General features: G+C 40.6%; 1 protein-coding gene across 8 annotated transcripts in view; it reads left to right on the top strand.

The window, feature by feature from the left end:
* Positions 1-17,185, top strand: part of zfyve16 (zinc finger, FYVE domain containing 16) — a 71,131-nt gene extending 53,946 nt beyond the window's left edge. For 7 of the 8 annotated variants that reach the window (XM_072281295.1, XM_072281292.1, XM_072281294.1 and 4 more), the window contains 5 exons: positions 1,258-1,338; positions 2,611-2,773; positions 3,644-3,749; positions 7,327-7,503; positions 15,165-17,185. In XM_072281295.1, coding sequence (XP_072137396.1) covers positions 1,258-1,338; positions 2,611-2,773; positions 3,644-3,749; positions 7,327-7,503; positions 15,165-15,326 — 689 coding nt within the window. In that variant the 3' untranslated portion in view covers positions 15,327-17,185. Of the gene's footprint in view, positions 1-1,257; positions 1,339-2,610; positions 2,774-3,643; positions 3,750-4,627; positions 5,256-7,326; positions 7,504-15,164 lie in introns of those variants that run through there. The other variant, XR_011889497.1, reaches the window with a different exon arrangement.

The following is a 17,185-nucleotide window of genomic DNA, read 5'->3' as shown; positions in this document are numbered from 1 at the left end:
ATGGTGTTCAGGTTGAGAGGGTTGTGAGCTTCAGGTTCCTAGGACTTACCAGATAACCTGTCCTGATCCAACCATGTTGAAGTCACAGCCAAGAAAGCTCTGTACTTCCACAAGAAGCTTAAGAAATTTAGTGTGTTCCCTAGATTCTCACCAATTTTTATCAGTACACCATAGAAAACACTCAATCTGAATGCATCTTGGCCTGGTGTGGTAACTCTGGCTGTGACCACAAGAAGTGGTAGGGAGTTGTGAATGCAACTCAGCACATCATGGAAACTAGCCTCCCTTCCATGGACTCCGTTACACTTCCCACTGCCTCGGGAAAGCAGCCAGCATAATCAAACACCCTTCCCACCCCAGACATTCTCTCTTCTTCCCCCCCCACCCCCACCCCCATCGAATAGAAGATACAAAAGCCTGAAAGCACATACCACCAGGCTCAAGGGCAGCTTCTATCCTGCTGTTAGGAAAATTGACCAATTCTTAGTGATTAAAGACCCAAAACTCCTGAAGTCCCCAGGTTACATTATTGATGATGTGTCCCAGTGCACATCTGGTTAATTAAGCCGAATGGTGTTGGACCAGAGTAATAAAAAGCATGGGCCAGACCAAAATGGCAGGATCAAGTGACACTGAATCTCCAGTAACAAGATCAAGAAGGACAATTTTCTCACTGTCCACATGATTGCACCCTAACCCTAAACCTAAAGCTGGCCCACACACCCCCATAAACCTGGGGCTTAACATCCCCACAAACCCTTACCTGGATACCCCTACATCTCAACACTCATTCCCTACAATCTGACATCACCCCCACATCAATTATAAGTAATAACTGCATCACTTTAGCATATTCATAACCATAAACCTTAAAATGTGGGTAAGGAGCAGGAAGATCCCAATAAAGCCAGGTGTTGGACTTGGTTAATGAAGGCATGGGCCAAGTCAAAGTGGCAGGGTTGCGTGACACTGAATCTCAGATGACGAGATCAAGAAGCACAAGAGAATCTCCAGTACGACAAGATGGACTCTTGACCTCAGAAGCTGTCTTATGCCCTTGCACCTTGTTGTCTACTTGTTCTACACTTTCTCTGTTACTGTAGTGTTTTATCTTGTACTGTATTATTTTCCTTGTACTATCTCATTGCATTGTTGTAATGAATTGCTCGGTATATATGGCGTGCAAGACAAGGTCTTCATGGTACCTCGGTACGTGTGACAATAATAAACCAATTTACATTTCTTCCTGTGCTGTAGTTACAGGAGCCTCTTTTGTAGTGTTTAATGGAGCTCTGAAAACAACTTCAGGATTTATCGCTAAATCCAGTTTAGTGGAAGGTAAGAGAAAGAAAAATACAAAGTTGATGATAGCATTTCAGAACATCAGCGAATCAATTTCAGAAAAGATCATTCCTATGTAAGTTGCCACCATATTAAACTGTATTTGTTTTTTGGCTACTATTTTTCCTGACATTAATGTCTTGGAACATAAATTGAGTAGAGGTTAACTTTACACTGACAGCTTGTATAGAGGATCTGAATATAAGAAATAAAAGAAGGATGTCTTTCATTAGAAGTTTTAAAGTTTGCGAGCACTGGAGAAAATTACATCTTTCCAATATTATCACAAATGATCTCTAAGGAAATCACAAATCATTAACATGAAAATACTTTATACATAATTACTTAGTTTGTAAGGCAGTGGCTCTCATAAAATAAGTAATGAGATGCCCGGCTGTATCAAAAACACAGGCTGTTATTCAGCTTGAACTTTCAGAATGATTTCAAGCCAATTATACAATCTAGCATATAAAAATAACAGACAAAATTTCTGCATTTGAAATTTAAAAAACTACTATTGGATTGTTGGTTGAAAGCAATTGGACAGAATCGAGACTGGTAATTAACTCTTAACACTCGTACTTTACCGTGTACATGACTATAACTGTCAGTATCTGGTTACACATTGTTAAAATAAAGCATATTTCATATAAATGGTCCTCAAAAGTGGTTTGGATTGTCAGTCTTTCCCCTCAGCAAAAACATCATTTGCATGTTGCAGGATTAGATAAATTCACACATTTCACTAAAAATTTAAGTTCTTAACTAAAGCTAATGTAATTTTTTTACAAAGTATTGAGGGTGATACAGAGAGCTACCTAGCGTAATGAAAAATATAAATGTTTTATCTGTATTAACTTTATTTTGTTGCTGTAAGCAGCCAATGCTGAATAAACTCAGATGCTTATGACGGTTCTGAATTTAACTTTGCCTTCCCAGAATATCCCTGGGAATATTGTCAGACATGCAGTTAATTACAATATAAAACTAATTAAACTGTGATTTATAATTGATATAAAACATTGCTAATATCTTAAAAGCTTAAATCCAACAGCTAGTTACTGTCCAGCAAATTAAAATTAATTATTGTTACAAGAAAATTTTAAAATCATAAATTCCTCCAGGAAAGGTTGATGTTGTGTGCTATTTGTTTTAAAAGTTGCATTGCATTGTTCAACTTCATGCTCCTTTGTCTCCACTTCCTAATCTACAGATGAGAAATATTTATAACTTTTGCTATCTTTTAATGAGAGCAATTCAAAATTTCAGATGGACTGATGGTCCAGGTAACCCCAGAAACCATGGATGGTTTAAAGTGTGCTCTAAAAGAGAAGAGAGACTTTCAAATAATTTGTGGAAAATTGGATTCTGATGACAGAAGAGAATTTGTAACTATTCAGTGGGTCGATGATGACAAACCTGTAAACAAAGGGTATGATTTTTGATATCAATCATCCTTTGAATAGTAAAATACTCAGCCTGTAAAATTTCAAAATAACATTTGATTGGCATTCTAAGAGTAACTTCACTGCATGGGAAGGGAGGGGGTAGAGGCCTGACTGGGTGGACATTGGTGAAGTGGTGTGACATACCATCATTTATGCCCAAAGATTTCACACTCCTGTGCATGAACCGGAGGTTCTTGGTACCAGCCCGAATGTTAGCCCTTCATCTGAAGCTATCACGGATCAGAAATTACCGGGAGCTACTGGAGTTGAATGAACAAATCTTTCCTTGTCCACCTAGTAATCCCTTACCATGGCAGAACTTGGAACAGAGTATGTGTTTCGAAAGTCTGACGTGGGAATGTGGATGAGGTGGCCTCCCCTGAGGAGTTGATTGTATATATTTAGGGTTCCAGTGCTGGCTGGGAATGTATCTAGGGAGTGGTAGATTGGATGTTTGCTGTTCTGGAAGAGGCAGGTAATAAATGAGATTTACGTAGATGTCAGGTCGGCCACTATCTGTCAAGCAAACTGATAAAGTGGAAAAGATCAGATGGAATTTGTACGTGGTGCAATGTAACAAGTGAAAGTAAAGAGATAAAAGAAAAAGACCAGCCCTTTATAGGTTAGTTAGTATAAGCTCCGCCACAAAGTACATAGCCAAAATGTAACCCGAACATTAAGGAAGGTGCTGAATTTCTCCCATTCTTTGATTTAGTTAGATTTGTTTCATGTTAATTTATATCCATTTGTAATTTGCATTGAGTTAATTTTTGATCATTTTTGCTGTAAATTTTCATGGACTCAATATTTTCAATGGTTACTACATTCTTAAATTGTTCCTCTTTCACTTCCAGTATTCTAAGTCCTCTTGATGGACGGTCCATGGAAAATATTCCTAGCAACAAAATCTCACAGGAAGATGAATTTGAAAACGATGGCGTTGTTGTAAAGTGCACTGAGGTCAGTTATGTTGTTTCGAACTCTGTGACAAGTTTCACTTTGAGAATACACAGTAAAACAATCAATATCTTTTTTAAGCCTCCACCCTCAGAGCAATTGTATTATCAAATTACTAAATACTCAGAAGCATTTTGGAGTACATTCACCCTTGAGAGAAGAAAGTCTGGATCTAGGATGTGACCACGTACTACTGTCATGTAACATGGTTAAGGAATTTTGTGAAGCTCAATCAATTTCATAAATTTTAAGGAAATCCTCAGTATTATGTTGTGAATTATGATTGTTATAATTTGCATAATCAATAAACAAAATTTGTCATTAATCTGATACTGCACAGTCTGGCAGACATTTAAACATTTAATGAGCTGTGGGATGCTTATGGTCATAGAAAAGTACAACAGAGAAACAGGCCCTTCAGCCCATTTAGCCCGTGCTGAACCATTTAAACTGCCTACTCCCATCAACCTGCATCTGGACCATAGCTCTCCATACCCCTACCATCATGTACCTATCCTAAAATTATTAAATTGAGCTCGCTTGCACCACTTGCCATCAAATGTTAAGCAATGATTTGAGGCAGAATAAAATGCCAGTGACCGTTGTTATGCAGCAATGCAGTACATCTTAAATAACATTTGTTACGTAACCGGCAACAATGAATATCAATCGAGACAGGTTATATAAAAACAACTAAACATTTATTAAACATGGATAAATAATAAAAACAAACGAAAATCTTAACTGGAAGTTAACCGCTATGCGGCCGTTCAACAAACCATCACTCGCTACTGGTTCTTAAAGCGTTAAATGCTTAAACAGTTCTTAAAGCAGTAAAGTCAGATACAATTCTTAAAATGGTAAATTTGAAAGTCCAACAGATTTATACATTCAATTGGGAGAGACTTCTCTGGAGAAGGATTTCTTCATAGACGCGACTTTCCTGATGGTTCTGTCCAAAGGATTCACGATGCAAGAAATAAACGGCTTAAAACAACTGACCTTAATTTCTAGAGAGCAAATCTTGCATGAACTTCCTGGCTCTTTTGGCAAGAGTTATCTTCGATGCAAGTCGCTACTTCTTCAACGAAGACTCAATAAGGTTGATCCTTTGTTAAACTGCCGAACGATACCAACTTCTCTTAATCCTTTGGGTCCTGTACTTCGATAAAGTCTTCACTCTCCCATACTACTGGAAAAAGGTACATCAACAAATCTAGTAAAAATTGCCAATCCGGCACTATTGTACTTTGCAACAGAAGGTAACACTCCGTTTTAAAAATGAAACTGCGTCATAAAATAAATACGCAACAGAAACGGAGACACGCTAATGTTCTAGCTGGAAAACTAGAAACTAAAAACTAACTGCGTCACCTGAGGTCTTCCCTTATATACCCCTGGTGAACATGTCATCACGTGACCTCACATCGGCGGGAAAGTTACATCAGGTGACCTCCAAAAGACCATTACATCATTCTCACAAAAAAAAAATCACACGATCTCCTTGAGGTATGTAACACATTTCAGAAGCTGTAATTGCAGGTACAGTAATCCTGCCACCTTGGTTTTTATAAGCATGTTTACAGTAGTATGGTTTGCCTGCTGTATCCAAAGGCTGATACAAACTAGTGGAGACGTAACCAAAAATGTTATATAAAATAGTGAAGGCGTAACCAAAAATGTTCGTTGGTCTTGGCCTGAAACGTCGACTATACCTCTTCCTATAGATGCTGCCTGGCCTGCTGCGTTCACCAGCATTTTGTGTGTGCACTTGCTTAATTGTTTTTTTCATTGAGTTGTTTCCAGCTACATGATGACTTGCAGATTTAAAATATGTGAATCATACTTTAACCCATGCACCACTCAAAAGAGGCCAAATACTGAAATAATAAATTTACTTGTAAATTAATTGCATCTTAATGAGAATGCAAATTAGTTATTTCACTCTTTAAAAAAGCTATACTCTCAAGGTGCTTTACAAAATAACATTAGGATGGCACAGTAGCAAGATGGTTAGTGTAACTCATGATAATGTGACACTGTACAGTGCCAGCGACCCAGGTTCAATGCCTGCTGCCATCAGTAAGGAGTTGCATGTTGTCCCATGATCATGTGAATTCCTTCTGGCTGCTCGGGTTTCCTCTCACATTACAAAGATGTACAGGTTAGTGGGTTAATTGTTCACATGGATGTGTTTGATGTTGGCTCCTGGGACTGGAAAGGCTGGTTACCATGCTGTATCACTAAGTAAAATAAAATTAAAACTTATATTAATGTAAATACTTCGCATTTTGTCTAGTAAAATCAACTCCCCATTTTAAATACAGATGATGCAGGTGAAGTAATAGTTGGCCCTCCTGCAATAAATGGATGAAAATTATAATGGTTCTCATATAAAACTTCTTTCATGACAAGGTTAAAAATTTGCAGCAAAATATATTTAGTTAACATCTTACATGGAACATTCCAGGCTTGAGCAGTTATGCCCATGCAGAGCCCTGGAGTACAGAAATCTTTTCATCATTTCTTGACCATAAGTGAAAGAAATGGGTTAGTAAATTTGTTGATGACACAAAGATTGGGGGTGTTGTGGATAGTGTGAAGGGCTATCAGAGGTTACAGCGGGACATTGATAGGATGCAAAACTGGGCTGAGAAGTGGCAGATGGAGTTCAACTCAGATAAGTGTGAGGTGGTTCATTTTGGTAGGTCAAATATTGATGGCAGAATATAGTATTAATTGTAAGACTTTTGGCAGTGTGGAGGATCAGAGGGATCTTGGAGTCCGGGTCCATAGGACACTCAAAGCTGCTGCGCAGGTTGACTGTGGTTAAGAAGGTATATGGTACATTGGCCTTCATCAATCTTGGGATTGAGTTTAAGAGCCGAGAGGTAATGTTGCAGCTACATAGGACTCTGGTCAGACCCACTTGGAGTACTGTGCTCCGTTCTGGTCGCCTCACTATAGGAAGGATGTGGAAACCATGGAAAGGGTGCAGAGGAGATTTACAAGGATGTTGCCTGGTTTGGGGAGCATGCCTTATGAGAATAGGTTGAGTGAACTTGGCGTTTTCTCCTTGGAGCGATAGAGGATGAGAGGTGACCTGATAGAGGTGTACGAGATGATAATAGGCATTGATCGTGTGGATAGTTAGAGGGTTTTCCCCAGGGTTGAAATGGCTAGCACGAGAGGGCACAGTTTTAAGGTGCTTGGAAGTAGGTACAGAGAAGATGTGGGGGGTAAATTTTACGCAGAGAGTGGTGAATGCATGGAATGGGCTCCCGGTGACGGTGGTGGAGGCAGATACAATAGGGTCTTTCAAGAGACTCCTGGATAGGTACTTGGAGCTTAGAAAAATAAAGGGCTATGGATAACCCTAGGAAATTTCTAAGTTAAGGACATGTTCAGCACAGCTTTGTGGGCCGAAGGGCTTGTATTGTGCTGTAGGTTTTCTATGTTTCTAAATGTAGTTTGCTATAGTGAAACTGGAAGATTTGAAAAATTCATTTTGTGCCATAAATATGTAACCATGTGTAACCATCATTATTAAAATTAATAAATGCTGTTCATGTTATTCCAGGTATTCTATTTGCAAAGAAATCCTGATCCACACAGTGCGACCATTCCAGCAGCACAGAGTCACCTGAGCAAGGAGATTGCTGCAGCTTGCTGTGCTGCTCTCTGCCCTCACCTCAGAGGCCTGAAAGAAATTGGAATAAACAAATTGAGTCTCAGGGTCTCTCTAGAAACTGACAAGGTAAACCAGACTAAAATGTGATGCAGCTGTGCTTTTGTCAGAAGAAGTGTATGTTTTCAACAAATATGTGTGTGATTGTAAAACATGGCTTTACTACTCACTGTAGATTCATAGGTTCGGGGATTTGCAGGCACGTATTCATGACGCATCCTGTGGTCACCTGTGTATCAAACTAATGAGGAAAATAAAGCTTTTAATACCTTATCCATTTAATTTGTCCTTTTAGAAAGGCTACTTCCACATTGCCTTCCTGTTCCTTGGTCCTTTATACTTCCCCCACTTTTTATCTCATATGATTGTTCTGAGTTTCATTAAAATTTTCATGTAGAGTAGACATGTATAATGTGCATATATGTCACCATATACATCCCTGAGATTTGTTTGCTTGCAGGCATGCTCGGTAAATCCAAGAACCATAATAGAATCGATGAAAGACTGCCCGCAACAGGGCAGACAAACAGTCAATGTGCAAAAGGCAACAAATTATGCAAATACAAAAAAATAATTAAATAAATAAGCAATGATTATCAAGAAAATCAGATGGAGTCCATCCTTGAAATTGAGTCCATTGTGTGAGAACAGTTCAGTGATAGGGGCAAGTGAAGTTGAATGAAGTTATCCCCGCTGGTTCAAGAGCCTCATGGTTGAGGTGTAGAATCTGTTCCTGAACCTGGTGGCCTAGGTGATCCAAAGACAAGTGAGATTGCTAGACCTGTTGGGGCGATAGGCAAATTGCAGTGGTTCTGGGTCCTTGCTTGGGCAGGAGTTGATTCTACCCATGACCAGCCTCTCACAGCACTTCATCACAGTAGACATGAGTGCCACTGAGCAGTAATTGTTGAGGCAGCTCACCCTGCTCTTCTTGGGCACTGGTAAGATTGTCCCCCTTTTGAAGTAGATAGGAACCTCCAACTGCAGCAGTGAGAGTTGAAGGTGGCCTTGAACACTGCAGCCAGCTGATTGGCACAGGTTTTCAGAGCCCTATCAAGTACACCATCAGGGCCTGGCACTTTGCACTTTGAAAGGTGTTCTGATGTCAGCTTCCGAGGCAGATATCACAGGGGACTGGATACTGCAGGGATTGCACAGGTGTATTGGTGTAGTTTTACTCTCCCTTTCAAAGCATGCATAAAAAGCATTGAGATCATCTGGGAGTGAAGCATCATTGCCATTCGTGATGTTAGGTTGTGCTTTGTCGGAAGTAGTGGCCTGTAAGCCCCGCCAGAGCTGACATACATCCAATTCCGTCTCAAACTTCAATCCAGGTGTCAGGGGTTATGAAGTGTATAAAGTTACTACTGGAGAGAAAGTTCTTGGGAAATTGAAAGATCTGAAGGTGGATAGGTCACCTGGACCAGATGGTGTATGCCCCAGGGTTTGAAAGAGGTGGCTGAAGAGATTGTGGAGGCATTAGTAATGATCTTTCAAGAATCATGAGTTTCTGGAATGGTTCCAGAAGACTGGAAAATTGTAACTGTCACTCCTCTTTTCAAGAAGGGAGAGAGGCAGAAGAAAAGATATGATAGACCAGTTAGTTTGACCTCAGTTGATGTTGGAATCAATTATTAAGGATGAGGTCTCAGGGTACTTGGAGGCTTTAGTCAGCTTGGTTTCCTCAAGGGAAAATCTTGCCTGACAAATCTGTTGGAATTCTTTGAAGAAATAAGAAGCAGGATAGACAAAGAAGAATCTGTTGATGTGGTGTACTTGGATTTTCATAAGTCTTTGACAAGGTGCCACACATGAGGCTGCTTATCAAGCTATGAGCCCATGATATTACAGGGAAGATTCGAGCATGAATAAAGCAGTGGCTGATTGGCAGGAGGCAAAGTGTGGGAATAAAGGGAGCCTTTTCTGGTTGGCTGCTGGTGACTGGTGGTGTTCCACAGGGGTCTGTTTTGGAACCAATACTTTTTAAGTTATCTATCAATGATTTGGAATTGATGGCTTTGTTGCAAAGTTTGTGGATGCTATAAAGATAGGTGGACGGACAGGTTGTTTTGAGAAAGTAGACTACTGAAGGACTTAGACAAATGAGGAGAATTAACAAGGAAATGGCAGATGGAATACAGTGCCGGCAAGTGTATGGTCATGCACTTTGGTGGAAGAAATGAAAGGGTTGACTGTTTACTAAATGGAAAGAAAATATAAAACCTGAAGTACAAGGAGACTTGGGAGTCCTTGTGCAGGATTCCCTAAAGTTTAATCTGCAGGTTGAGTCTGTGGTGAGGAAGGCAAATGTGACATTAGCATTCATTTCAAGAGGACTAGAATATAAAAGCAAGGATGTAATGTTGACACTTTATAAAGCAGTGATGAGGCCTTACTTGGAGTATCGTGAGCGGTTTTTGGCCCTTTTGAAAGGATGTGCTGAAACTGGAATGAATTCAAAGGAGGTTCATGAAAATTATTCCGGGATTGAATGGCTCGTCATATGAAAAGTGCTTGAAGGCTCTGAGCTTGCATTCACTGGAATTCAGAGGAATGAGGGGTGACCTAATTAAAACCTAGCGAATGGTGAAAGGCCTTAATAGAGTAGATGTAAAAAGAATGTTTCCTATGGTGGGAGAGTCTTAAAACCAGAGGACACAACCTCAGAATCAGGTCAGGTCAGGTCACAGATCTCTCAGTGGGTGAGCATGTGGGGGACAGTGACCACCGCTCCCTGGCCTTTAGCATTATCATGGAAAAGGATAGAATCAGAGAGGACAGGAAAATTTTTAATTGGGGAAAGGCAAATTATGAGGCTATAAGGCCAGAACTTGCGGGTGTGAATTGGGATGATGTTTTTGCAGGGAAATGTACTATGGACATGTGGTCAATGTTTAGAGATCTCTCGCAGCATGTTAGGGATAAATATGTCCCGGTGACGAAGATAAAGAATGGTAGGGTGAAGAAACCATGGGTGATAAGTGAGGTGGTAAATCTAGTCAGGTGGAAGAAGGCAGTATACATGAGGTTTAGGAAGCAAGGATCAGATGGGTCTATTGAGGAATATAGGGAAGCAAGGAAGGAGCTTAAGAAGGGGCTGAGAAGAGCAAGAAGGGGGCATGAGAAGGCCTTGGCGAGTAGGGTAAAGGAAAACCCCAAGGCATTCTTCAATTATGTGAAGAGAAAAAGGATGACAGGAGTGAAGGTAGGACCAATTAGAGATAAAGGTGGGAAGATGTGCCTGGAGGCTGTGGAAGTGAGTGAGGTCCTCAATGAATACTGCTCTTCGGTATTCACCAGTGAGAGGGAACTTGATGATGGTGAGGACAATATGAGTGAGGTTGATGTTCTGGAGCATGTTGATATTAAGGGAGAGGAGGTGTTGGAGTCGTAAAAATACGTTAGGACGGATAAGTCCCTGGGGCCTGATGGAATATTCCCCAGGCTGCTCCACGAGGCGAAAGAAGAGATTGCTGAGCCTCTGGCTAGGATCTTTATGTCCTCGTTGTCCATGGGAATGGTACCAGAGGATTGGAGGGAGGCGAAGGCCCCCTTGTTCAAAAAAGGTAGTAGGGATAGTCCGGGTAATTATAGGCCAGTGTGCCTTATGTCTGTGGTGGGAAAGCTGTTGGAAAAGATTCTTAGAGATAAGATCTATAGGCATCTAGAGAAGCACGGTCTGATCAGGGACAGTCAGCATGGCTTTGTGAAGGGCAGATCATGTCTAACAAGCCTGATAAAGTTCTTTGAGGAGGTGACCAGGCATATAGATGAGGGGAGTGCAGTGGATGTGATCTATATGGATTTTAGTAAGGCATTTGACAAGGTTCCACACGGTAGGCTTATTCAGAAAGTTAGAAGGCATGGGATCCAGGGAAGTTTGGCCAGGTGGATTCAGAATTGGCTTGCCTGCAGAAGGCAGAGGAAGTACATTCAGACTGGAGGATTGTGACTAGTGGTGTCCCAGAAGGATCTGTTCTGGGACCTCTACTTTTCGTGACTTTTATTAATGACCTGGATTGGGGGTAAAAGGGTGGGTTGGCAAGTTTGCAGACGACACAAAGGTTGGTGGTGTTGTAGATAGTGTAGAGGATTGTCAAAGATTGCAGAGAGACATTGATAGGATGCAGGAGTGGGCTGAGAAGTGGGGGAAGTGTGAGGTGGTACACCTTGGAAGGACAAACTCCAAGGCAGAGTACAAAGTAAATGGCAGGATACTTGCTAGTGTGGAGGAGCAGAGGGATCTCGGGGTACATGTCCACAGATCCCTGAAAGTTGCCTCACAGGTGGATAGGGTAGTTAAGAAAGCTTATGGGATGTTAGCTTTCATAATTCGAGGGATAGAGTTTAAGAGTCGCGATGTAATGATGCAGCTCTATAAAACCCTGGTTAGGCCAAACTTGGAGTACTGTGTACAGTTCTGGTCACCTCACTATAGGAAGGATGTGGAAGCATTGGAAAGGGTACAGAGGAGATTTACCAGGATGCTGCCTGGTTTAGAAAGTATGCATTATGATCAGAGATTAAGGGAGCTAGGGCTTTACTCTTTGGAGAGAAGGAGGATGAGAGGAGACATGATAGAGGTGTACAAGATAATAAGAGGAATAGATAGTGGATAGCCAGCGCCTCTTCCCCAGGGCACCACTGCTCAATACAAGAGGACATGGCTTTAAGGTAAGGGGTGGGAAATTCAAGGGGGATATTAGAGGAAGGTTTTTTACGTTGGTGCGTGGAATGCACTGTCTGAATCATTGGTGGAGGCAGATACACTAGTGAAGTTTAAGGGACTACTAGACAGGTATATGGAGGAATTTAAGGTGGGGGCTTATATGGGAGGCAGAGTTTGAGGGTCGGCACAACATTGTGGGCCGAAGGGCCTGTACTGTGCTGTACTATTCTATGTTCGATGTTCTATGAATAAAGGGACATCCTTTTAGAACGGAGATGAGGAGGAATTTCTTTGGCGGGAGAGTGGTGAATCTGTGGAATTATTTGCCATAGGCAGCTGTGGTGGCCAAGTCTTTATGTATATTTAAGGTTGATAAATTTTTGATCGGTCAGGGCATGTGGGACACGGGGAGAAGGCAAGAGATTGGGGCTGAGAGGAAAATTGGATCGGTCATATGAAATGGCGGAACAGACTCAAATGAGCCAAATTGCTTAATTCTGCTCCTGTATCTTATGGAATGTTTTTTCATCTTTAAAATAATCTTCAGTAGGTTGTACCTGGACGACTTTTATAGTTCTGGATCATTAATCTTGAATGCCACAGATCAAGCCCTCAACAGACTATTAAATTCTTTGTTTTCAGATATTTATCCATGTCCCTCTTGAACCATGGTAACTGCAGTCCTATCCCTTACCCACTTTGGATAGTTTTGCTTAACACCTTCATTCTATGTCAATTTCCTCCTCTGCTGCCATGATAAAAGTGAAATGTTTAAGGGGAGCATTGGGAACTTCTTCCCTTAGAGGGCAGTGAAAGTGTGGAACAAGCTGCCAGGGGAAGTGATGGGTACAGGCTCTATTTCTATATTAAAGAGAAATTTGAATAGATACTTGGATGGGAGGGGTTTGGAGAGCTGTGGTCTGGGTGAAAGTTGATGGGACTAGGCAGAGTAATAGTTCAGCAAGTACTGCACATGGTCCTAAGGGCTTGTTTCTGTGTTCTATAACTCCAATAGGCCACATTTGTTGGAGGAGCAACACCTCGTATTCCATATGGATAGCCTAATGCCATGAACATCAATTACTCTACTTTCCAATAATTTCTTCCCCTTCCCCCTTTTCTCATTTTCCATTTCCTATTCTGGTTCCCTTCACACCCCTTTTCTTATCCTCATCTGCCCATCAGCTCCTTCTGGTTCCCTACCAACTTCCCTTTTTTCCATGGTCCACTGTACTTTCCTATCAGGTTCCTTCTTCAGCCTATCACATCCCAGCTTCTTACTTCATTCCTCCTCACCCACCCTCCCACCTTCCCCTTCTCCTGGTCTCATCTTCCACCTGCCAGCTTGTTCTCCTTCCCTTCCCCTCACCTTCTGATTTTGGCTGCTAACTCTTTCCAGTTCTGATGAAAGGTCTTGACCAGAAACGTTAACTGTTTGTTCTCCTCCGTAGGTTTTGCCTAACTTGCTGAGTTCCCTGAGCACTTATTTATTTATTTAGTGGTAGGTCGCAAAAGAGGCCCTTCCAGCCCAATGAGCCGCGCCACCCAGCAACCAACCATAGCCTAATCACAGGACAATTTACAGGGACCAATTAATGTACGTCTTTGGGCTGTGGGAGGAAACCAGAGAAAATGCATGCGATCACGGGGAGAACATATGAACTTCTTACACAGCGTGCTGGAATTGAACTCCAAGCTCTGACGCCCCATGCTGTAATAGTGTCGTGTTTGTTGCTCAAGATTTCCAGCATCTGCAGAATCTCATGCTTATTCTGTACCTCCTGTTTTTTGATATTTCCTCCAAAAAGTAGAGAGGAGTTCTCCTCACCTTCCCTGACTGTCCTCCAAGTTCCAAATACCTCTAAATCCCTGTTCCAGGGAAACAACCCGAGCTTCTCAAGCTATCCATTGCTAAAGTACCTCATCATACAGTCATAGAGAATGGAAGCTGGGTCGTCCGCCCAAGTGGTCCATGTCAACCAAGGTACCAGCCATCCAAGCTAATCTCATCATCTCAAAAACCTTTTCCATTTCATGTCCCTGTCGAACTGTCTTTTATTTCCAATAATTTCAGTACCTTTTAGTTAAAGGGTTGGCACACTTTTGTGCTGTGCTGTTTTTTGTTTTTTATCTACAGTACTGTGTAAAAGTCTTGGGCACATATAACTAACGTGCCTAAGAGTTTTGCACAGTACAGCTGCATCACGTAAAATAAACAAATTTCATGACAGGTGAGCGATAAACATAATTCTGATATGGGTCTCTATTGTGGACTGAGATAGGGCGTGGGGCAGGGAAAGGGGAATCATGGTTGGGAAAAGGGGACGGGAGAGGAGAGGGAGCGGGAAGCACCAGAGAGACTGTCTGTAGTGATCAATAAACCAATCGTTTAGGGTTGAGTGTGTCTGCACCTGTGTGCCATTCTCCCCCCCACTGCCCTGGCACTCCCTCTCTGCCACCTGCCCGAACTTCCTCTGCGGTGCTTCACCAACATCCTTTGCGCTACCCTGATTTACTAACTCACTCTCTGCTCCACGTTGACAAATACAGTACTGTACCTCTCTTCTGCATCCTTTGCGTCTATTCGTCCAGAAAGGAAGAATGGAAAAGTATGGATATTTCCATGCACCGTTGATGAATTTATTGCTTTGGCTGTTTGTGGAAGATTTACTTGAGGTTTCACTGGTAGAATGGATAGCAGATGAAGTTGAAATCAGATAAATGTTGTTACATTTTGATAGGAAGAATGAGAAGGTGAGGGCAAAATTCCAGCACAGAAGAATGGAGAAGTACAGATGTAAAAGTAATAGGGCAGGCTGCGAAACTGGTTGAAAATGCTGTTCAAACAGTGGCGTGGAATACAGCAGCAAAAAGGTTAGGATGAAATCTTTGAAACACACTGGCTGAGCCACAAATGGACTATTGCATTCAATTCTGGTTAGCACACATTCCACCAGTTGGACCTCCTCAAGCAAATTTTCCACAAAGCCAGTTGAATTCAGCATAAAAATACCTTGAGACTTTTGAGTATATGATGCTGGTGTATTTTTCTGTTTCGCAGGTTGAATACCAAGCAGGGTCGAGGGGCCTGCTTCTTCCACAGCACTATATGAATGATCTGGATAGTGCTTTAATTCCAGTTATTCACAATGGAAACTCCTACACTAGCAGTGGCCCTTTGGAGATGGAGTTATTCTTCTTCATTCTGGAACAACTTATCTGAAGAGGAAAGCATAACCTTCCTGGATCCCAATAGCCTGAAGTAGTATTGAAAAATGCACAAAATTTGCAAACTGCTATCTGCTCTGAATTTTCTCAGGGATACAAGGATCAGTCCCTTCAGCAAAATGGCTAATAGCCCATTCACAAAACCAGTCTGAGTTTAATGGTGCAATCAATGTCTTTTGAGAATTTCAGTCATGAAATCTGCTGAGTTACAGGAGCCCCCAGTTTGGATATTTGTAGTACCACAGTTTCATGTGCAAATAGAGACCATGAGGACGTCTGGTGCTGTTGCAATTGTATGTTAAAGCATTCAGTAATTAATGTCAAGTTGTTGCAGAATGTTGGCAAAAGACTGAGAATAAGTTCCAACAGTTAACTGGTGCAGAAAGTGTTCAGGACATTTTCAATCAAAGGTAATATTATTCTTAATATATGTTGTGCAGTAACAGAGAAAGAAACCACATTATAAATTTTGAATGCAATGGAACTTGGTTTACGTGCTGAGATTTGTAATGATACTTTAAGCATTCCTAAATGTCACCGCCAAAAATTGATGAAATAGAAAAGAAACAAAGTCTTGCACAAAGCTTATTTTATAAAACTGAAGTTTGTGTAAAGAAAACGTGTAACTACAATCAGAATTTTGATTCTATTTTATTAGGGCTGCTAAAGTTATCTAAGATAATTATTAAAATGTAAGGAGCACAAGCATATGCAAATTTTTAATCCAAGTCCTGGTGGATGGCATGTCAGAGTGTTTAACGGCCCTCCAAACACTGAATGTTCTGTATATGAAAAATCTGTTCTGTTTTTGATAACGTTTTCATCGGAAGAGTAATGTATGAGGGCAAATGTTAATGATTTAAGTAATTTCCTCCTTCATTTGGTAAAATAATGAGGCTCACTCTGCAGTAGTTTTCAGTTAATGAAAAGAGATTTACCAGTAACGTCCTTCTTGATTCGTCAGGCTTCTTTCTTGAGGTATGAACCATTCAAGAAGTCAAAATAGGAATGCTGAGGCAAATTATGTTCTCTAGCATATTTCATAAATCTGATATTCCTTTGTGAAGATCTGACCCTGTTAAAGGATTTATTTATGCTTTTGAATAACCTTTCTCTATAGGGACTATTTTTCTTATAAAAGCAACAAATATAAATGTTTTCATAGACTTGTTTACACAAGATTTATACCAATATATCAGCATAATAACAGCATCTCTATGACTGGAGTTTAAAATTTCAGAAACGCTTCAATCATTTGAAATTATCTTTCTTACCATTTTTTATTAAATGTAAAAATTATAATTTCAATTAAATGTTGTATACAAGTTAAATCAACAAAGTTTTGAGATTGATAAACAGGTAATATTTAAACTAAAACAATACTTAGGCATGAGGATGCAGAGTCCTTAAGCCTATCATTAATGCTTCACTACAGATAGAAATGTGCAATATTTCTACTATAGGACCTATGGATCTATTCCAATTTCAGTCTATGAAAAGTGTTAAATTATGTATAATTTACCTAATTTCATATAAGCTTTGTATAAAATAACATGTATGTAGAATCACTAATTCCTATTTTGCCAGGTGTAGTGTTTGGCTTTTTACTGAAACATGGTAACAGATGCGTCGGCACTTCACTCTCAGACCTCTTCAAAGTCAGTTGTGCTGCTCGTATATACGTATATGCATTGGGCAGCATTTTTCTAAAAAAAGTCAAAAACAGGAGTCTCCTTAAATGTACAAGATTTAAAATGCATTGACCTCAATCTTGTAAATGGGAAACTATTAATTTCCTACATATTTTTATTTATATGTATCATTGTATATTTATGATGAAAATAAATCACTAAA

Source organism: Mobula birostris, chromosome 17, assembly GCF_030028105.1.
Source record: "Mobula birostris isolate sMobBir1 chromosome 17, sMobBir1.hap1, whole genome shotgun sequence".
Classification (NCBI taxonomy): Eukaryota; Metazoa; Chordata; class Chondrichthyes; order Myliobatiformes; family Myliobatidae; genus Mobula; species Mobula birostris.
This window is presented reverse-complemented; position numbering and strand designations above follow the sequence as displayed.